This window comes from Nyctibius grandis, chromosome 5 (genome assembly GCF_013368605.1).
Source record: "Nyctibius grandis isolate bNycGra1 chromosome 5, bNycGra1.pri, whole genome shotgun sequence".
NCBI lineage: Eukaryota > Metazoa > Chordata > Aves > Nyctibiiformes > Nyctibiidae > Nyctibius > Nyctibius grandis.
The window spans coordinates 85,256,285-85,280,022 of record NC_090662.1 but is presented as its reverse complement, the minus strand read 5'-3'; the positions used below and the strand labels follow the sequence as shown (position 1 = coordinate 85,280,022).

Here is a 23,738-nt window from a genome sequence, read left to right as displayed (position 1 = left end):
GGACAAACACCACTGTTTTTACTTTGACCTGACTTCATCAGTTACATGTTGGCAAGAACTTCTCACACATGAATCAGAGCATTCAACATAGCAGAAAAATTTATGCTGTATATGTTTTCAGCCACATACGTATTCTACTTGCATTTTGCGATTCAACAAGTTTGGCTTTGAGAGAATCATCAAGGAAAAGTATTTGCATTATAAAACAAAAGCCCTCCCAAACATACCAAATATTACATGTTTCATTGGAAAAGGGATTTGTATGCAACAATATCCAAAGCTGAGTCCAGATGCATATACATGTCACCAACTAAGCTCATATTTGAGAAAAACATATTAGAAGTCTACCTCTCTCCTCCACAGGGTATTGGTAGAATTAAAAGTCTTCTCTCCATAACCACTCTTTTTGTCCTATTTTTCTTCCTATACTGGAGATGCTTAGTCACAGGCCATATGGAGTCTGCCAGGAGTCCCAAACCTGGACCACAGTTCACTCCCACTAGCTATAACTCCCAGAGGATCTGGGAATTCTAAAGTCTTATTTTATGAACAGTGCAGTCCTCTAGCACCTAAACTCTTTCCTGTGTCAGATGCACTCAAATTTAGCTTTCAAAAAAAAAAAAAATCATATTTTTACTGGATGGCTAGAGAATAGCAGAGGTGAAGCACAACTGTTCTTCACAGGCCAAAAAAAGTATTTGTGTTTAGTCTTCTTACTGTATTTAGCTCCTTAAAGATGTAGTCAGACTCTGAGAAGAAGTCCCAGATGAAAAATCAAAAGCTTTCAAATATATTTTGTAAAGAATTTAACTTGCTTTCCAAATACTTAAATTACTACGTATACAATTTAAATTACCAAGTACACATACTGATTTTTTTTTTTTAGTTAATCTAGACTTAACATTCAGTTTGTGAATGAAATAATGACTGGTAGATTAAGGCTCCTATTTTCACCATACCGTGCTTTCCATCTGTACTAATCATTATGTAGGTTTTTCCTGTTGCCCCATCTTCTGAAATAACACAGCATACACTCAAGGTTATTTCTCTCTTATGGAGCAAAAACGGAATGGGCATTCACTGAAAAATTCTGAACTAGTTAATGAATGAATCTACCAACACCTTATTCCTAAAATTCCATCTTTTTCCTATCACATAGTCTTAGCCTTTATTTCTCATTTTAGGACATGACCCAAGGGCAAGTACTTAGCACACACATTCAAAGCCACTAAAAAACCACATATACCTGCCATTTGGAACTGTGGAACCACACAGCATATTCTCAGTATACACCTATGCTGTAAAAGATACATCTGCAGTTTTCCATGACAGTGGGCTGTCTCTGCTATGCCATTTCACAGAAGGATACTGTGAAAGCCCTGAGTTCTGTATTTATCTAACTCTACCAAAACTTAGAACATGATGTTCCCATTTCTGGGTTAGCAGAGCTGCAAAGGAAAGGCCTAACTGGCCTGCAAGATGAGACATCAACACATTTTGATACCATCAGATGAACAGGTATATACATGTATCTAGATATACAGACAAATAAAACAAGAATGTCCAAGAATGAGGTTTTTCTATAAAACCAGTTTACCTTTACTTCAGAAATCCAATTTTTACCTGCAAATTCATTGAAGTGATTTCCAATGTCATAAGCCAGGTAGTTGTATCCAGAGTACTCATAGTCTATGAACTGCACATCACCTATTTGAGACACAACAATAGCAACATCAGAATCCACATCAAAGGAAGTCACGGCCCTAATCCTTTGGTGTCCTTTGAAGTTTTTGGGAAAAAAACAAAACGAAACCAAACCACACACCTGTCTTATTTGTGCCCCGTTCTGTGCACTCAGACATTCCAGGGTAAGGCTGTTATTTTTATATGAGATTTCCTTGTATACTCATTCAAGAAAGCTCTTAATTACTTAGAGCTTACAGTTCTCTATTTTTAAACTCTGAATAGCAGAATTTCAATTTTAACTTCTACCACATGAGGGCAACCCTCACCTTCAAAATAAGCAAAGTAGTAGAGGATCCTTTATTTAAACTTTATGTAGAAATAACAGATCAATTTTTCCTTGACTTAAAGAACAGTCCTGTTTATTCGCACACAAGTGTGCAACCACAGTGGACTAACACGTTGCAACATGTTGCTATTTCCTTTAACATGTTGGTATTTCCTGTTTCCTCCAACTACACTTACAAAGTAAGGCTGTTCTTAACTGTCACTCTTTTCAGCTGGCTTACACGAGTCTCAAGAAACCATCAGACAATGCTCAAGTCCTCGAAACTATGAAACTATGTACTGTTGTGTAAACAAGGACTGATAAATCAGCAAACACAGGTCCAAATGTTTCCAAATTACATTTACCTATTATGTAGCTGGGGAAAATGCTTCACTCAAGGCAATACAGCATTGAACCTGCTCAATGCCTATACCACATCAAACAGTCAAGACATTAACAAGACGGATTAGGTAAAACTAGAGCTCTTACATTTTAAGGGAAATCAGTGAAATTATAAAAATATCAGAAAACGAAGACATGAGTTCACTTAAGAGCTGTTCACACTAGAACATTAAAATGTAAAACCTTACATTTTCCACTCTGTGCTGAAATGGATGATTTTCACAGTTGCACCCTTCTCCCTCTCTACACCCATTCTTTTGATGACTAGCTGCATATTTACTCAATAAAAACAGATTCCTTCTATTACAATGAACAATCTTCTTAGCATGACTTAAAACATCTTACAAGATACTAATGCTAACCACCAGAACTCCAGGTCAACAAAAAAAGTAAATCCAGAATAATGTTAAGTATGTTATGTATTTCTTAAGACTAAGGATTTTAAGTGTCTAATAGACTGCCTCCTTAAGATTTATGGATATTGCACATATTAAATACGATAGCTTTGCCAGATAAATGTCCTGACCAAGTTATCACAGAACAACTTTGTTAGAAGTGTTCTTTGTATCTATGCAGTTCATCTTTACCGTATTTGAAATACTAACACATTAATGTTTTCCAGATTGATAAATCTTCTTGTCTAAGCACTTATAATGGAAGTTAAAACCCACAACACACACACAAAAAAAAAATCACTTAGTCACAATCCTCCAAGTCAGAGTTTACCCTTACTTCCACAGAAAGAGAGGATTGCTTACCAAGGTTATGAGGTTAAGCCTTTTAGGCTCTGACAAACCAACATGAAAATGGCCTGCAGAGTGGCAAGCTCCTCCCAGGAAAATCTTGTTGGCAACGGAAAATTGAGGTTCTCTAGAACTCTGAAGGGACAAGAAATTTTACAGCAGCTGCAGCCAAGATCTTATAGTATTGTCACAGATTAACTTGCCACTGCTTGATTGGCAGATTCATATACTTGTATATGCTTGCATTTCCCACTGGGTCTTTAGTACTACTTTTAAAAAGAAACACCTGTAAGTTACAAGCCAGTTAAAAGGTACATCCCAACCCTGGTTAATATTCTGCTACACAACTGACCTCCTGAACTTCCCCCTACACACACCCCCAAACATTTGATATAGCTTGTATTCGGAGGGTTTTCCTTCCTCCCCCACATAAAATATAAACATCGCAGGTAAAAGTCTACTTGCAAAATATCAACATAAGAAATACTTTAAATTTCTTTCATGTGCAATTTCATCTTGAATATACCTATGTGCTATTATGCATTTTTTAGTACAGCTAACATTTAAATTTTACTTCCAGATATAAATAATATCATGTATAATAAGAAATTGCATGTAACAAGATACAAATGTGGCTGTTACCAGGTGCTCTCCCATAGGGAAATGCATGTGAATAAGTGATGCAATAAACCTCCAGTCAGTGAACAAGCAGCACGGCGCACGCCACCACAAGGCAGCAACAGTGGCATACCTAATCTGACACAGATGAAGAAAATCTGGCAAACTCACATTCGATAAGACAAAAGTTCAAAGTGAAAAATTATGCTACTGTGGAACGCAACCTTTAGTTTAATTTTTGCATGAAAGGCTCAAAACAAAGATGCACAGTTCTTTCTGTGAAACTGAAAGAAAGCAAAAACCGTAAATTCATCACTTCATAAATGCATACATGTCTCAGCTGCCTTGTTTTAGAAGCAGAACAAACTTTGCATTAATTGTTTAAATATCCACAATATTAGCAGTTATTTGTAAGATTTGCTGCAGTTCATACAGGAAAGCCACTTCTAAAAGATATGGCTTACACTAGTAGTTAAGCAGGTAGTTTTTGCTTTGAGGTTTTTAATAAGTACAAAGAATTTGTACATCCCACTGATTTCACTGGGAGCAGGCAGACCAACAAGGGACACTAGTCTAAGTGCATTTGTATTTTATTGACATGAGATGATTTAAAACTAAGCTCTGTCATCTCTCTGGAGAAGTTACTGTTATCAACAGGAACAGAGACATCAAGAGTATTGGACGTTTCAAGTTGAAACACACTCCTTTCATCAAGGGGTCTACTAGTGTAAACAACATGCAATGTAATCTATGAAAAAAGACACATAAAGACACCAAATGGAATATATGTTGTGTTCTGTACACCAGAAATTCAATTTTTAAATAGACTGAGTAGCAGTCAAGAGGACATCTGTTAGATCTCCTCAAGGAACTGAAAGGTAGGAGGGTGATGACATCTCTCTTTCTAGCTGCTCTTCACTTTTAATGCTTTAATAAGGCAAGCACTTTCAGTGTACAAGTCCCAGCTGTAGTTACCACAGCACAATGACGTATCCTGAGTTCCGTCCCATCCTGCTCATCAGGTGAGCCACTGAGGCCCTAGAAGACAGCTTCAGTAAAGACAATGATCTGTGCTATGAACATACTTGAAAATTCACAAATGGGTCATACACCCAAAGAATAATTTCAGCTATAAATACCCAATATACCTCTGGAAAAAAAAAATAGGTTTTTAGATCAAAACCAGAAGCCTTAAACATACCTCAGTCTTCAGAAGCACTGAGCACCCACAGACTCCTACCAAAGATCATAGAAAAGATTGGGTAGGCAGAGGGAATAAACAGAATAAAACTAGCCATCTACCTACACACTTAACTTCCTGGCAGGTGATTTTAATACATTCAAAAAGAACACACACAAATATGGACAAAAGAATACTGATACTTAGTCTTCACTGAATAGCAAGTATTTGAATACTCTTAAAACATCAGGTATTTTTGGAAACTCCCAGGTCACTTTGGGGGGAGAAAAAAAAACAAAAACAAACACCAAACTTTAAGAGCATCAGAACACAAGGTCTATAAATAAGCAGTACCAAGCATCAAGGACATTTTGACTATCTTGATGCCCAAATTGTAATTAAGAGCAATGTGAAGCTCTGAGTTATATCCTTCAAAGAGTAGTTCACACTGGTAATTATATTAAAGTAACACTTGCAAATTTTCATATCCTGAGTGACTGCAGACAGACATTAACAAAACAGCAAGAGGCAGAGCTCTCTCAGTCACAGCATGAACAAATTCAAATAACATGAGTGACACTCCATTAAATGAAGCTAGGCTCAACATGCTATTCCAGTCTCATAAACAAAATTTAAGGATGAGACTGATTCTTCTTAAAAGCGGTATGTGGTACAACTATGATTTTTCTTTCAAGTCTGAAAATTTAACATTAATTTAATGCAGAGGACAAGTATAAAGGAAAGCACTGCGACAAGCCACAGTCATTCTTGCTGTATTGGACAGGAGTCCTAGTATGTGTTCATAGTCTGTAGCTCAAAACCGACATACACTCACCCACCCTGTGCCTAGTAAATGTGCAAATTAAGCATTCACAAACAAAATTATAAATACAGTGTGTTGTTAAAACCAATAAATCAGTTATTTTGTTTGTGCCAGCTTCTGAAAAGCCAGATAAACACCACCAGCTTTGCTCAAACTTTACTGGGGAGAGGAAAAAAAATAGTAGTTAATCTAGAAGACCGATTCTCTCCCTTTAGTTCCAGCTTAGGATCACCAAGGTTCTTCTGATAGTCAGGAGCCTTTCTAGATGAAAGAGTAAATTTAGTAAGAGTACAGCATCACCAAAGCTGTTAACTACCTTCATACAGTTTGATGTCATTCCCAATGAAGCACATCTTTAAAGATTCTATTTTGTGCTCTTGCAAAATTATTTGTATACCAATAAAAGCTTTTGCTCTGCTAAACAGAATTCCAGCAATACGTTTATTTACAGTTAAAAGCTGAGCTTACACTTCTTAAACATCATGTTCCTCACCTTAAGATTGTACTAAAAGACAGATAGATATTTCTTCTATGTAAAAAGTACACTGTAAGAAACAGCTTTCAAACAACAGACAAATATTCTATGGATGGCATTGAGGTTTGGTTACTATGAAAATGGTACCTGTTGTACCCAGACTACAGAAGTTTTACAACACAGTACCTGTGCAACATTCAAACATAAGTTTAATAAATATATGTATTTCATATTTCCAAGTCTTTTTCCTCCCCCAAGATGTTTACAGCCAGCTTGAAGCCAGAGTGCTTTATGTACCCCCCCTCCTTCCCACCCTATCCCCAAACACTAAACACTTAACACACTTGTTATTGCAGGTTGCTCATAACCGATGCACTGCTGGCATTGTTTTTTCCTCCATTCTGTTTACAAAAAGAAAAGCATATGGCATTTGTTTTAAAAAGAGGAACTTCAAGCCTATTGACTGTGATAGTGAGCCTTCTAAAGGAATTCCTCCAGGTTTTTTTTGCAGCGTGGTTCTACTATGAGAAGTGACTATAAAAATCACTTTTGACTCAATGGGCCTTTTATGGAATGGTAAAACTAAAGGTAGTTTCAGCACTGAAAAAACCCACACAGTAAAAATAGATTTATTTTTGGTACTACAATATCAAAACTTCAGTGTGTGTAAGACCACAAGCTGATTGGTTTTGCATATCTTCCATGCTTCTCCCCCCCTTTTTAAGCAGAACTATAACCTACCATTGAAACTAAATGAAGCCACTGAAGTTTTGTACTGAATTCTTAGAATTTAAAACTGCTGTTAATAGCATTGTACAGGTATATATACATACATGTATATACCTATAGAACTAGAAGTACTAGTAATTCCCTTGAAAATTATATTACTCAGAGGGAAACATATACAAACCACCAAAAGACTTTATTTTCTCAATTCACATGCATTCAGTGCGTATCTGATGCAGAAACTGGTTATACATACACAGCCAGTTTTCATACTAGAGCCAACTCCAGTGTGTTTTTGTTAGTTTTTATTTAGAAATTAAGGCACATAAACTTAAAAGGTCAAAGACCAATGATGACTGATGGAGAATACTACAGTTCCATTCACAATCATTTACTTCAACACTTTTGGCTTACAGGTAAACAGTCATATCATCCAACTGTCACAAACAAATATGAAGCTATCAGAAGGAACATACCATCTTCACTTCAAAAGAAAATCTTGATCTAACCTGATGAATTTGTTGCACTCAGCTGAGCTCAGATATTTGAAATGGGAGTTAAAAGCTGTATATTTTTATTGCACCACGGCCATTTTAGTGTTGCAAGTTTACCTTGTTTGTTTTAATATCCTGTTTAATTGATTCATTTAGTAACCAAACCTCAAACCACTAAAATCCAGAAATAAAAGAACACAAAAGCTTTATAGGTTTTAGTTAAGGCATTCCTTAACAACACGAATTATGAGTTAAATTTATTATAATAAAAATGTAATTAATCTTTGCTAAGATGTGTACTGCCTATGACTGTTTAAATAAAGTATGTACTTACAAAAGAAATCTTTAAGACGTCTATGTACCTCACGCAGGACATACTACTAAATTCTGTGACTCAATTTAAGTATCACTAAGATACTTCATTATGAAGGTGTCTTCCCACAATCACAAACCAGAACAACACACATCACAGGAGATAATGTGTTCACGTTATTTTCTATGCTTGCATGATTTTTTTTTTTCCTCCAAAAAGCTTTATATGACTAGAATAGAATTAACATGAACAATTATATACTTTGAAACCTAGTCATACAGGCAGGCTAGGGACTAACAAATTCACTAAAATAAAGCAAAGAACACCAACATTCTTCCTCTGTACAGTAATACATAGATGAGAACTAGCTAATTAAGAAACTTAATATTTGCACAGGTATCTACCACTACATTGGGTCTTAAAAGCTCAAATTGAGTTCACTCATTAAAGTCAACAAAATACCACTACTGATGTAGCAACTGCAATTACAGTATAAACAAACTAAGCGACTATTTACTGTTTAGTTCAATACCCACCTTGTTTCTTGTTGTAAATAATATTCTTACACAACAGGTCATTGTGACAGAGTACCACTGGTGATCCTAAACTTGACAGTCTTTCCTTCATCCAGGCCATCTCCTCCTGAAGAACTTGAGGACTTGGAATGTCACTTAAAAACCTTTTCAGGTATAAGAAGTTTAAGTGTTAATATTTAGTACTGTGTGTTCCATATCAAGCATTTGTGATGAAATAACTGAAGTTACCTTCCTCTACATTCTTATTTCAAATAATTCAACAGATCTCCTCCCCAACTAGAGCACTCTTGCCCCTGGCACCACGGCAGTCAAATTATGACAATTATTTCCCTCTGTCCTCCCTGAAAACAATTCTCTAAAGATTGTCTGTGTTGTAAAAATCACAGTAGTCCAAAAATCAGGAAGAACTTGAACACAATCCTGCACATTTTTTAAAGGAATAAAGATTAAGTGTTACAGTGTGAATTTCACTCACTTTTTGTTCACATTACATTACTTCCTTCAAGTCAAATACACAGTAAGTACTATATGTACCTATACAGAGGAAATTAGGATTCATTTTTAGTTCTAGTCACAGTAAATATGCTTAAGTAGGCATTTTCTCTTTTAGACTTTCAATTAACTACTCGAATTTTCTCAGTTTTCTTAAGAATGTTATGTTGTAGAAGAAAAAAATTCAAACAACTTTGCTAGATCATTCTTTAATTACAATGCAGCAAGAAGGGCAGTTGGCATCAGTGATTTCAAAGAAGTGCTATGAAGAAGGTTTTTACGCTGGAAATCTGCTTATTGAGTGATATGAAGTTTGATGATATTGTACAAGTACTTTCAATTACAGTTTTAGCTTAAAAGTTTGATCTCCAATCTGTGAGAAACATTGTCTTCAACTCAAGCTTTAGTTTACAGCACAGAAATTTTCTTTAGGTTAACGTAAATCATTGCTCTAGTTTTGCAGTTCCTCTCATCCCAGTCTTCCAGTGACTGATGCTAAGAACCCTTCGGAAATATTTTCGTATTTTGTTAAGCTCCTAAGAAGAAACCAGTTTGATTTACAAGTCAAGAGATATACTGGGATGCTAAAAAAACAAGATGTAATTAAACCCTTAAACTCAGGTGAAACTTCATGATAGCATAAGTCTAAAATAGCTGTGCGGATACCTTTTCCTCCTCTGGAAAAGACTTTGGGAGCTCATCCCATCACCCAAAACAGCCTTTCATTAACTTTACTTTTATGCCATCCAATTTTGCACAAATTTATAAACTGAACAAACACAGGACAGCTAAGAGTTGCAGGTTAGAATGAACAACAAGCAGCTGACAATGAAACAATGAACTCCTGCAACCCCAGGAAATAGACTTTCAGTATTTACCCCAGAACATAAGTCTCAGTTTGGGAGACTGATTGACCTCTTAAAAGCTGTTGAGAAACAACTACCTGAAGGAGTACTTCACTTGACCTTGGTCCTTTAAAAAAAGAAAACTACCATCATTTATCAAGAGTCAAATCAAACAAAGAACTGTATGCATATATACAAAATATATACCAAATTTAATTAAAAGCCTCTCCTTATATTTGACATTTATATAGCTATTCAGTATACAAGAATATGACAAAACTCAAAATTTTATGAACTTTAACATTACATGGTAACCCAAACCTTTTTTTTTTTTTTAAACATTCTTCTACCCCTTAACCAGAAAGAATGGGAAATCTAGAAAGCACATAATGAAATACCTACCTTTTATTTACTTCCTCATCTGTAAATTCTGTGGGTATGAGAGAGAAGTATTTCCCCATCTTCAGCCACAGATTAGATTTAGGAATCCATCCATTGTGCGCATGAATAGTATGGATTTTAGCAAGCTGTCTGGCAATGAGTCTAAAAAAAACAAAGTTTAAATTAATACTATATTTGCAATATATCTGACAGACTTTATCATATTTTTCCTAGCAACAAGAGAAGACAACTACAATAGATTTAACAGAAAAACTGTAAAAAATGCAGCAAGGTAATCCAAAGACGGTTTAAAGGATAATAGCACAGCTATAAGTTAGCATCATTAAAGACTCAAAAGGTCATTAGCAGCGCTACTTAAGGAAGGGGAGGTGGGAGAGAGTAGAGTTCAGTTACAGCACTGCATACTTCACCTGTATTTACAGTCTACTCTTCAACTTGCTTATCTTTAGACTAGTTAACTTAAATTAGCTGCCATTGTTAGGAAAATACATTTCAGTGCATACATGAAGAGCTAAAATCTTAAGACATCAGCACTTTCTGTTCACTGCTAATATTTTAAAAATTATATCTTGATGGAAGACAATCTTGAATCTATTCACAAAAAGAATGTCTTAGAAACAGAGCTAGTAGTATTTGCTTTAATCAAGTCCAGCCCCCTACAACTCCACCATGTTAAATGATCGCCCTAATGGTAACATGTAAGTGTTACATACTCACAATAAGTAAACCTCTAATGAGTATATAGTCTTCTGGGGAGGCAGCAAGGATCATTTGTTCAGCACTGAAATACCATAACTAAGACAGAGGACAGTGAGCTGCCAAGAGTGTGAACATCAACTTAGTGCAGGCTTATAAAAACATTTATTTTCTGCCTGCCTATAAACTAAGCTTGAGATCCTTTAGGCCTGACAGAACACCACAAATGCATGACAGAACTTGAATAATGAAATAGTAACAACAAAAAAAATAAAAAGCTTACCTGAAAATATCTGGATTGCATACATGCTCTGGATCCAGTGCTTCTCCCTGCATGAACTCGTAGCACAGGCCATTATTGAAAGTACAGTATAGTTGAGGTGCACAGCCATGAGCCTGCAACACACGGAAACTCTTCACTTCCTCATCGCGATCTACTAAGAGCTCAGTTTTATTTCCATAGATCCTAACTAGAACCACATCGTCTGTTATGTCACCCACGTAGCAGCCAATGAGTTTATTGGTGATTCCATCAGTAAACAGCTGAAAAATAAAAATAATGCATAAGCAACTCAGATCTGCATCTGCATTTTCAACATGCAGGAAAAGAACGCAGGGTTATTCTTTAGTTCACAAAACACGAATATTTACTAGAAGGAGCATTAACAAAAGAAATCTTAAAGATACAGGAAAATCATGGAGAAAATTGCAAGGATTTAGCAGGGGGTTGGACTAGATGATCTCCAGAGGTCCCTTCCAACCCTTAACCATTCTGCGATTCTGTGATTTTTCCCAGTAACACATGAAAAAAAGAGGACAATGTGAAAACATGCTGCAGTGAACTACAGAAATACTATATGTAAAAGGCAATAACTGAAAGCTCAATACTGTAAAATGAGTTTCCACAAAACCACTCTGAAACTGATGGATTAAAATGGCCGAAATCAAAGCCCCAACAAGGCAGCAATCCTAAACCAGTAAGAAAACAGTCAAGAACACAGGCAGCACGAAAGTCAGAACAATTTTGATGCACTACTTGCTGATCAGTGCACAACTAGTAAAAGATATTCCTGGAGTTCTAAACTACTCCTTTTAAAAGTCATTTTGGCTCCTCTACAAATTTGAGACAGTACTTAAAGTTCACGATCCTACTTCAGCCTCAAGTACCACTCCAAATTTAAAAGCTTCTGACAAGACCCACTACCGTCCCATTTTACTCCATAAGTGGCACATGCCATTTAGAAGATTAAAAAAAAAGCATTTCAAGTCATTAAGATGTATACAAACATAATTTTTAAAGCCCTGCATTTACTAGACTTTGACCAGTCTAGTCACTCATGCCTGAACATACTGAAGATGAAGCAAGTATCGTGCTACAAAAATAGTAAGAGCATTGTTTGAGCATTATGTTTACATCTGATGACAACCTACTCACTGCCTTTCAAATAATGATGGAGGTACGGATACTATAAGTTCCTAGCTATGGAAAAGGGGGGGTGGGGGGGGTGGACCAAAAAAACCCACTAAACTGCTGCTTCTTCCACATTTGATGAGGCCTAAAATAGCCATTATATAGGCTGAACTCTTGGCAGATGCTACTTGACAAGCAGACTACATCTTGAGTTATGGGCTGCATGTACCCAGTTGCAAGTATTTGAAATCCTGCTCGATGCCTGGAAGAGTAAAACAGCAGTTCTTAATCTCCTTGTACAGTCTGGGACAGTTTACAGCTCACAAAACAGATGTTTGGCACTTTCAAACTCTTTGCACTCCCATCAGCTCAGACTGAATGCTTAAGAACTTGCTGAATGAGCACTACCCATATTAACTCTAGTTGTTAGGTAAGTGACTGAAGGACAAGTCATTAACATTCTCATGTGACAATCAACATCACAAGCAAGAACACCAACGTTTTCATAACTACGGAACAGTCTCCTGCAGTCTTAAACATGAGAAGTAAACAATTTAAACTCGAGGTTCTCACCGCAACTGCCATTCATATTCAAGTTTGGTGGTTTTTTTAGTGTTTACAGTCATGCCTCTTCTCCCATTGTCTTGACCCCAAAACCCTAATTAAAACTAAATTAAAAAAGAATAAACCCTCACACAAAGCGCAAAATCTCCCTTCAGGACCTTGCATTAAAACAAGCGAGCAGCAGGAAGTAGCTTCAAGTTGGTTAACATACACAGTTAGACACACACCATTTACCTTTGGGTGGGCATCCTGCAAGTTTAACTTAACACCTTTCTTTGGTAAGTGCTTTCAGCATTAATTCTCACTTAGTTAACTCTTCTGGCATATGCACAAGAGACAAATGGAGATACAGTCTGATCACCTTTCTTACAAGTTTTTCAAACTATGCAGGTCCTTGAAGCTGCAAGTAGCTTTTATTTAAAGACAACCTGAAAATGCTGGATTTTTTTTTTTTAATTCCTAATTGTAATGGAAGTCAGAAATCAGCTTAAAAATGAAGCCTATTTACCAGAATTAGAATACTAAGTGTTCACCGACAACAGTTTGAGTTCCTTATTTACTGATGTCTATTCACACATGCTCCTGCATGTCTTCTCCCTCAAGCACTAAGTCAGGCCCAGAACAAAAATACTGACAAGTGGAGCAGTCTGTTGCACTTCAGACCTTATACTAAACCTTAATGTTTAATGAAAAAGTACTTTTATTAAAAATACACATCAACAACAGGCAACTTCTCTACAGGCATCATCATTCCTTAGAACCTTGGACAGTTTGGGTGAGGCTTTCTTTGTGGGTTTTGGTTTTTTGAGTTTTTTGGGGTTTTTTGTTTTGTGTTTTTGTTTTATTTTAAAGCAAAAGAAAATTCAGAAACTGACTTTCCCCCCCCCCCCTTCAAGAGGCAGCCTTTATTTTGAAGATTTAAGTAGTATCATTCAAACACAAGAGACAACTTATTTCCAAATCCCAGGGGTTTAGAGAAATCAAGCATTATGAGCAATTTTTTTAATTCCTAAAGAAAAAATTCTGAAGTTGGGTCAAGCCTCCACCATTTAGGAAAACACAAGACTCTCACCACGGAAGATGCTGTGTTTTAGCTATTACACCTTGCTCTCCTCAGCAGCCCTATGTGATGAGGTGAACAAACTCATCAATAAATGCAGAAAAGGACTGGGTAAGCTTTAGTTATCACAACTAACAAGAAACAGCTCAAGTTCCTGAGGAAAGATGCAGAATAGCAGAGGACACAAAGGTACTCCATTTTCTTAAATAGTTACGAACACTCAATCTTGCAGAAGTAGGTTCAGCAAATCATACACCTTTCATCTACGCAGGCGAACCATAAATTCAAATAAACCTGCTTACAAAGCCTCCTTAACTGACTCAAAATTACGACTTTACAATTCATGGACACATTTTATTACTAGCTATTATTTTAATAACTCAGAATAGGAGACAAGTAATGAAGAATCTTGTCTTAAACAGTCTTCCTAGCAACTAAATGTTACAATGTTAATCAGTGCAACTAAGAAAACTATACTATTTAGCACCATAAGTAGCAGTTTTCACATTAAAAAGAATAAAACTGTACTCTTAACACTATCCTGTTCTTTTGCTTGACACTTACATAGATGTTTTAAGTTTTCTCTGTGTACATAAGCATATTGTTGCAACAACACACATGCTATATCAAGAGAAGGATGATGTGCTTGAGCAGTGTTACCTTACTTGAAGAGGCAGTACTTAAATGCATTTCAAGTATGGCTTGTAAATCACAAAGTACACCTTTATATTATAATGTAATAATAATTCATAACCTGCCCCCTTGTAGGCATATTGTCACAGAACTATTTAGATCAGAAGGGACCTCCTGTCATCACCTAGTTCAACCTCCCCGCTCAAGCAGGGCCAACTAGAGCCAGTTGCCCAGGACTCTGTCCAATGATGTCTCCAGGAATTCTGGAGACTTTACAACCTGTCTTGGCAACCTGTTCCAGTGTTTTACCACCCTCACGGTAAAAAAAAAAAAGTTTTCTTGTGTTCAGATGGAATTTCATATGTGTTTTATTTTGTGCCCATTGCCTTGTCTGTCACTGGGCACTGAGAAGAGTCTGGCTCCCTGTTCTTCATTCCCTCCCATCACGTATTTATACGTATTGGCAAGATCCCCGCAAGCCCTCTTTTTTCCAGGCCAAACAGTCCCCACCTCTCCTCATATGAAAGATGCTCCAGTCCCTCAGTCATCTTCATGGCCCTTTGCTGGACTTGCTCCGGTGAGCCTGTACCTTTCTCATACTGGGGAGCACAGAACAGGACACAGCACTCTAAGATGGCAAATCAATGTAGAAGTACTGATTCTCATACATTTACCATAAAACCAGAATTAACTCATTAAAAAGTTTAAAGAGCACTTTGCAGAAGGGATCTGTGTTGAGTTGTCAATCAAGTTAAAAAGTATCTTGCCTGCCATACTTAAATGAAAGCTTCTGAAACACAGCATTAGAAAAAGCTCGCTCTGTCACCGAAAGAAAAGTGAAAGTTCTGTTGAACTAAGAAGGATCAAAACCAGTAAGTATAAAATTCACTACCCCCTCTGAAGAAAAAGTCTGTTGTCTTTATCAAATGGCAAAGGCACCAAATAAAATAGGCAGTAATTCCCAACATACAACAGCACTATTTCAAATCACTGGAACCTGTGCTACCATTTTCTTCTACTTATAAAACAATCCTGTAATGAAGCTCGCCTTTCTCTCCATACAAAACTGTACTATGAAAAAGACAAGGCTCTAAGGTAATCAGAAATAGTGATACTACAAAAGAATCCAGGCATTAAGTAGTGCTGATGCGAAGAAACAGTAAGAATTTGACTTGCTTATGCTGTTAAACAGAAGCTTCTGGCCACTGTACAGCTTTTGTCATACTGCACAGGTCCACTATCCCCTTAAAACAAGTCTCATTAGTGTTAATAAAAAGAAATCTACAACAAGGAAATTGGACTCCCTCAACTGTAATTTAGGAACTCTACTTCTTATTAGCATCTATTTGTAACACGCTGCTATAAGTAATTATTCACACCCAGGAGCATTTTAGGTTTTGCTTCTTAAAAAGGCAGAAGGGTTTGCTTACTTTTTTAATAACGTTATTCAGAGTACACAATTTCCATATGCCATAGGGAGAAAACATCTAATGTTTTCTACCAGTAAAAGAATGTAGTACTCCCTTTATTCTTTTATTCAGAATGCCTTTACTGTAGCTTTTAAAGAATCAGCTTAGAATGCCTTGCCTGAAACATAACCTGAGATGCAGCAGAGCAAAACAGGAGTTCTATAACAAAAGAATCAGGTGAGCAGCATAAACAGAGAATGGACACTGATGACATGGATAATATAATCAGTAAACACTCAAGGCCATGTGGAAGAAGATAGAAGAAGGTACAGTATGTTATAACAGGTAGAAAATTCTGGAAATAAATCAAAAAATACAGAGAGCCAAGAGAAGTCAAGAACACAATGCAACACAAAAAATCCAGCAGCAAGATTCTGGTACTCTTGTAATCTGCAAAAACTTAAATTTATTGTAGTATGTACTAATTGCATTGTAAAAAGTACTTTCAGGTGAAGTAACACAAAGCTAAAACTAAATTCTGAAAACATTTCTGGAAATGGTATTTATACTAGCTCACAATCCAGTCAGAGATCTAGCTTGAAGTCAAGGCTTTCTAGCTTTTGGGAACAAACAAAAACTGTTTACTGAAATGCAGAGCAAAGGTGAGAAAGCTACAGATAAGCTTGAGTTACTCAAATGCAGTCTCAGAAAGCAGCACACGGTAGGAACAAGACAGGTCAAACGAGTCCAGGAAGAGCAGAGAAAACTCAGCCAAGACATGAAGCATCTTTGAGACAGTTTACCCTGAAAGCGCTCTTATCAGCCACGAACAGGTTATTAGATTCCTGAAAAGGGCATGTGATGGATATGTTCCCATCTCATAAGCAGGTGGTTCAAGAAAAGCTTATATCTGACCTTATTGTTCCAGGTGTTCAAAAGAATGAAAAGAATGAGAACAAAATTACAATCATATGTAACAAGCATGAACAGGCAGAAATAGAAGTGTCACGTGGCAAAATAGAAAGCACCTATCACTCACAGAACAGATGTAAAACCAAGCAGATTTTTTCCTTCTAGACTGTTATTACATCCACAGGAGCAGAAATATAGAAAGCAGTATTGTACTGCTGTAGAAACAGAACAGTGATGTGAAGTTTCAGCATAATTAAGTAGGGATTCCCCCCAATTCTGCTGCTGACCCCAAATTGCACATTAAGATTTCCAGAAAATGTTTAATACATGCTCCTTTAATGCTCACAAAACTTCAAGTTTGTATTGTAATACGTAACTTCATTTTTTCTGGAAAAGTATAGTCTACAAAGGCACATCCACAAGTATACATCTCTTAAGAATTTAAATTCTTGAAACAAGGCTAGTTATTTCTCCATCTCTTCTTTCTGTAGCTATTCATAAAAGAAGGACAAAGTACAACTACTGGAAAATGCATGCCTTAGGTATATTCTCATATATTCAGCAGGGCTTACAAGAAACATCACTCAAAGGTCTCCAGGCTCTGGAGCCATATCCTGTAGATCATTACACCCAGCAGATGAAAGCCATCATCTATGTGACTTTGGTGGTCAGATGATCACAAACAAGTCCATTTGATGTTAAAAGTATCACAGCTAGCAGGGAGCCAGTAAGTTAACAGCACCATAGGCTGAACTAGCAGTTTTCTACTGAACTCCTGGGGTGCTCCACCATGACAGCAGCACAGAGAAAGCAATACCATTACAACCTATGCTATATAGTATAACCTAAACATTTTTTTGGCTACTAAACCCTGCAGCTTCAAGGAAGAACTCAGGGGGTTTTTTTCCCCATGGTGTTTGGGTTTTTTTTGGGGGAGAGCTTTGTTTGTTTTTTTTTCTTAAGGTCTTAACTGAAGTTCCACATCCTCCATATTCTCAATATAAATACCATTTAAAATTACATGCAGAATTCTATTATAAAATGCTACAGATATGTCACCCCTTGCAAGGACTGGTTCTAATCTAAATGCATGACAAGATGGAAGATTTTTTCTGTTTACATCAAAAGAACACCCGAAAGAGAAGTTACATATTTTTCATCTTGTTTCTGAATGTGTTTAAGAAAATACTGGACATGACACTTAGTGCCATGGTCTAGTTGACATAGTGGTGTCAGGGCAATGGTTGGACTCAATGATCCCAGAGGTCTCTTCCAACCTGGTTGATTCTGTGATTCTATGAAGAATATTCTCCTACCTGAAAACAGTCAACATGAGGTAACTAGTTAAGACTTTTAAAGTGGTGAATTGTTTTAGATCTTTTTACAGAGTTTGTGATACTGATGAAAACACTTACAGATAAATAAAAAAAAAAGCTAATAGAAAAGGAGTCTAAGATTTTATTCTAACTCAAAGTATTAATTTGATACTCCTCCCCCTGGAAGATCTTGACACGAAATGGCCACATAACAGGGCTGGGGGGGGCGGGAAACAGGAACTAAAATATCTTTGATAGCTACCTTCCTTTCCAATGTTACAAGTCTATAGCATAAGTTATATGCCATTACATAGCCAGATCTAAGCTGTGTCTAAGCAAATATTGATTCTCTGTAATTACAACCACAGTCATCAATACATCTATAACAAGCACAATTGCATTACATCATGCACTGTGATGTGGAACATCAATTACATAAAACATCACCACATGCACAATTGCTGCCCCACCGATACAAAAAAACCCACACTTTTCAAGAAGGCATTGAGATTTTCAGGCTTCATCAGAAGCTTCGTAAAAATGGAGAAACAAACCCAGCCTCAAATGACATCTAATACTGCCTACGTTTCCCACTTACTGTGACATGTCCAAGGCACACCTCAAATTACAGTTTTTCCATAACACATCAGCAATGCAGCCCACTCTGCAACTCTAACTTTTCTTATTCTTTCCTTCACTCATCACTTCTCCATTCAGAGATATCAGCACTTCAGGATGTTAATCTGTGAACTCAGTCCTTCCTCTCTACGTGGTAACTACTTTCACAACTGCTGAAGAGCACGATGTCCTAAAAACCGCTAAGCAATAAAAATCTCTCTTGAAAAATGTAATGACACCGAGATACAAAATAAAACATTAGTTTGTTTCCCAGAGACTAACATTTTCCATTCCTTTCAACTATTTCAATGCTTTAAATCCCACACTCAGTCTGTTTAAATGAACTGTGAAATCTTTTAACTAGTTCAGAAATCTGAACCTAATCATAGTTTATTATAAACACCAAGATCGACACAAGCAAAGAAATTAGAGCAGCAGCCAGAAAATATTGCCTGAAGAAAAGCTACTGAGCGCAAGCCAGGAAGAAAAACCAGAGACAGGGAGAAAAGCTAACCTGGTATATAAAAAAACGGAGGGGGTGCTGTTTTGCTGGTGGAAAGTACAATTCTTTATAAGCATGGCTCTGTCTTGTATGTTCACATTTCATAGCCACAGGAACAAATATTTGCAAATAATTATAAAATGCTGCAGTAGTAAAGTCAGGCAAAGTGTTGATAAATGCAAAGACATATCTCGCCAACAAAGACACAGTACCAAAAAAACAAGCAAGGTCCAAATATTTTGGAGAATAAAAACACAAACTTCATTACACTTATCTGGAGATGATAGGAGCTTGCAGGATTTCGGGCAGGGGGTGAGGGGTGTGTCTTACTGAAGAATTTGATCCCCTTTGCAAAACTGATCATTTTTTACAAGAACACTATTTGCTAGCATATAATTTTTATCATTTTAGATTTCTGCAAGATTTTGCAGCTGATTTTTTTCCCACATAAGCTATCACACTGATCTATCCAAATAATGGTGTAAATTGCCACTATTTAATATTAAGCTTTCTCACCAATAAAAACAAACAGCCTTTATTCTCAATGTTGAAGATTACTTCAGAATGGAAAGAAATACAGATTGTTTTTCCTGCACCATAACATTACACTGCATAGAGGAAACCATGTACTAACCTACCAAATCCTTCATTATGACCAGACCTCCAAGATGTAGAATAGGTCATGGAATAAAAGGATCCTGAATCTGCACTTCCTGAAGTGGTAACTAACCTTAAGTTAGTTACCTTCCCATACTGTAAGCGAACACCGATCCTCCTTCAAACACTAACACAAATGAATCTCCATAAAAGAGGAAAAATAAAAAATTCTTAAGGTGGGCAACAGATTCCAAACTGTGACTGTATTTTTCCATTAGGAAGAGTGATACAACCTCTTCAAGACAGTAAAGAGTTAAAAAAATGAAGTTTTTATACTTCATTAATAAAGAATTGTCCAGAACAAAAACTGCAATGTCCACTGTCACAATTCAAGCTGCTTACTAACTCAGAACAGGGTTTGATTGAGTTTTGAAGAGCATTTTTGTTTATGAAATTAAAAAAAACTGTTTCTCATATTCTCCACAGCCAACTTCTGAATTTAGCAAGTAGTGAGCTTTTCAGCAGGAGGTTGGAAAACAGACCTCCAGAGATCCCTTCCAACCAATTTTATTACTAAAATCAGCTGTTACAGAACCAAAAGTGACAACAATTCATTTTAATTACACTGCTTTGTATTGCTGTAGAACAGAGAAAGCAAACCTCAAGAATTTAAGAGTTAGAAGATATTAACACCCAGTTCTACGCAGTTCCTAGTACATTCTCAGATGACAACTGCACAAAGTATCTACATGAAGATCAGCATTTAGACGGGAAAATTTTGTTTCTCCTTACCAATGTAAAAGAACTTGAATATTTGTACACTTCTGTAGTAATAATATTCACATACAACTTGATAGAGGAGATGTATTACAATTGAGCTGCTTGTGATTCAGCAAATAATTAGCAATGCTTATGAATTCTATAGACTTTCTGATAATTAATGCAATAAAAGCGTAATTTAAGCACTAAAGATTTATTTTCATCCTGTCCTACAGTTACATTCTACGCTATGATGCAAAAAATTTTAAAAAAGTTAAAATATATTCATGATTTTAGATACTTACAGAAAGTGATGATTAAGCATTAAAATTTTCTAACTATACTGTTTCAAAATTGTTCAGCTGATTAAACAATTTGACACTCAACAGTAATTAACTTCTCTTGCAAAAATTTAACTTTTTAAAGCCAAACTCTGGACTCTTCAACTTCTAACTAATTGCTTTGACCCAAGAAGCACTAAGAGCCAAGGTCCTAACAGCAGAGTTCAACAGAGGAAGTTCTACTTCAGTAGAACTACAGTTCGTTCTACCTATAAACGTTCTTTGTCTACTTTGCTATGATGATGCTGCTGCAGATTAGTCAAGAATATTTTCCATGCAATACATAATTGTCATTTTCATCTCCCTCCTAAATATATCCCCCTCTAATGAAGGGACTCCAAGGCAGACCTTCTGTTCACTCCATCCTCTTAACAAAAATAGTCATCTTTCATTTCAGCATCTTACTGTATGTGATGCATGTGTAACAGACTGCAGCAGCAATGGTGGTAATACAACTAGTTTCAAACCACATGCATTCTTGCTTATTATGTACGCACAGCAGTTTAAACACAAGAGTTAAAAATAACAGGGCCACTGAAGAGCTTCATGAATAGGATGTTCTTCTGCTGTTCAAAAGGAGCAAAAGGAAGTTGAAAAGTTCTGGTCTTAAAGTAACTTGGCTGAAACAAAACTCAGACAATTTTTAGACAGAAACCTATAACCAGACAACAGTCTATTACTTTACTATCGCATGACCAATCAAATGAGTCCCCGTTCCACACCAATGGTACCGGCGGTTTTTATTCTGTTAACTGCTTCTTCTGAAGAGGGTAACAGAGGAAGGAAGCAACATTTTTTTTCATTAAACCTACTAGAACTTTCCCAAAAGGTTAGTCACTCCTCCTTAACAGGAAAATGTTTCCATGTCATTTATTAGCATTCCTGTATGAAAGAAAGAAAAATATTCTGTCGAGAAGTACCCTCTCATCAGAGAACTAGAAGAATGAAAACACGTTTAACTTTAGGCAGTCCTGCAAGGAGCTGGACTCGATGATCCTTACGGGTCCCTTCCAACGAGATATTCTATGAGCTCTAACAACCCTGTTTAGTATTACGTTTTCATTGCACCTCAAGATCTTAGGACTGTGCTTAACTCATAGCTACAGCCCTCAAAGAAATTACTTAGGAAAACCTCATTAGCTTTATTTTCATACTACCTGGACTGGCATGTGTCAAGTTTCTTTTCCTACCAAGAAACTTCAGAAAATTTCAGTCAATTTATGTGTTATTACCTCACTGTGCTCAGGTTTTCTACACAAAAGTGCCAGCAGCTTTCTTCAGAGGAACTCCACTAAAATAAGACACTTCCACATATTAATAACTGCTGAGTAACACAGTTTAAGAGCATACAATAAAACGCTCAACTAAACACAGGCTGCAACTGAACTGCTATTTTAGCCAGGTAAATTGACTGAAGACCTAGGGCCAGGTTAAGCATATTCTAGAAGCACAAAAGCAGCCAATCCTCAAGCTGATGACTCGTCATAAACACGAGTGACTGCCCACACGGAGAATGCCAGAGACCAAGCGGCGACACTTCGGCATGCGGTCAGGACTGAGAGATGCGAGCAAGGACGTTAACGGGGCCGATACTTATCGAGATACCGTCAGCCTAAAACCAATCCAGACCCCGTAGCGAATCCAAGGCACGTATTTGTATTTATTTATTAAACGCGACGGCGTGGGGAGAGCCCGCCGAGGGCTCCACCGCCCACAGCGCCCAGGGGAGCGCCCCAGCCCCGCGCCGCGTCCCGGCGGCCGTTACCTCGGCGGCCGCCCCCCTCCGCGCAAGGCGGCAGCAGCCAGCCGCCCCTTCCTCCGCCTGCCCTTCCCCTTCTCTGCCCCGGGGAGGCGGGAAGTCCCCCACCGCTTTACGAACACGCCCTGCTCGGCACGGACCCGGAGACGCTGAGCCTCACGGGGCTCCCCCCTTCCCCTCCCTCACCGGCACCGCAGCCTTGGGCCGCCGGGCCGGCAGCGGGCGTCGTGCGTGCGGCACGGCGGGGGGGGACGCCATCCGAGAGCGGGTGGAAGAGCTCTTCCCCACCCCTCCCGCTAACGGGGGGAGCCAAGTTTCAGCGGCGAAGGGACGAAAGGAGGAAGAGGAAAGCGAGCGGCGGGGAAAGGAAGAGGGCCGGGAGGGGGCAGGGGATGCTGCCGCGCCGACACGCCCCGCCGCCAGGCTGCCTGGCAAATGGGGCTCAGCGCAGGGGGCTGCGTTCGGAGAGCGAGGAGGAAGGGGGAGGGGAAGGAAACGAGGCGGCAGCTCCCCCTCACAATGGCCGCCCGCCCTCCCCCCTTCCTTCCTTCCTTCCTTCCTTCCTTCCCCCCCTCCCCAAGCTCGGGCTGCCGCATCCCCCGCCGGGGACCCGGGCGTAGGCCCCGCGACGCGTCCGTACCTGCAGCGTCACCTCCTCGGGTCTCCAGTGGGGCCGCAGACGGCGCAGGAGCTGCAGGGCGCCCTGGCGGTAGCCGGGCCCCTCCCGCTCGCTGACAGTGATGTCCAGCTTGGGCACCTCCGGGGAGCCGGGCGGGACGTGAATGTAGTTGGACATGGCGGCGGGCGGGACGCGGCACGGGGCGACAAGGACCGACTGCTCTCGCTAGCGTCTCCTCCGCGGCGCAGCCGGCAACTGAGGGGGAAATTTCCACTTTGGCTCTCGATAAAGCGGCTCCACCTCCCCCCGGCTACGGCGCGGAGCAGCCTGGGAGAGCGGGCGGGGCCTGGCGGCGCCTGGCGGCGCCCCGCCCTGCCCTCCGCCCCCCCGCGCCCCTCACCTGCCCGCCCGCCGCCCCCTCTCCCTCAGCGCCCTCCCGCGCCTCCCTCCCTCCCCCTGCCCGCCGGCGGAGGCAGCCGTGG

The 23,738-nt window shown here is 38.6% G+C and overlaps 1 protein-coding gene across 1 annotated transcript in view; it reads right to left on the bottom strand.

The window, feature by feature from the left end:
- Positions 1-23,535, bottom strand: part of ETNK1 (ethanolamine kinase 1) — a 30,315-nt gene extending 6,780 nt beyond the window's left edge. The window contains exons 1-5 of the mRNA XM_068401216.1: positions 23,278-23,535; positions 11,040-11,299; positions 10,061-10,201; positions 8,322-8,464; positions 1,624-1,707 (exon numbers count right to left, since the gene is read on the bottom strand). Of these exons, the coding sequence (XP_068257317.1) occupies positions 1,624-1,707; positions 8,322-8,464; positions 10,061-10,201; positions 11,040-11,299; positions 23,278-23,433 (784 nt within the window). The 5' untranslated portion in view covers positions 23,434-23,535. The remainder of the gene's footprint in view (positions 1-1,623; positions 1,708-8,321; positions 8,465-10,060; positions 10,202-11,039; positions 11,300-23,277) is intronic.
- Positions 23,536-23,738: the final 203 nt, after the last annotated feature.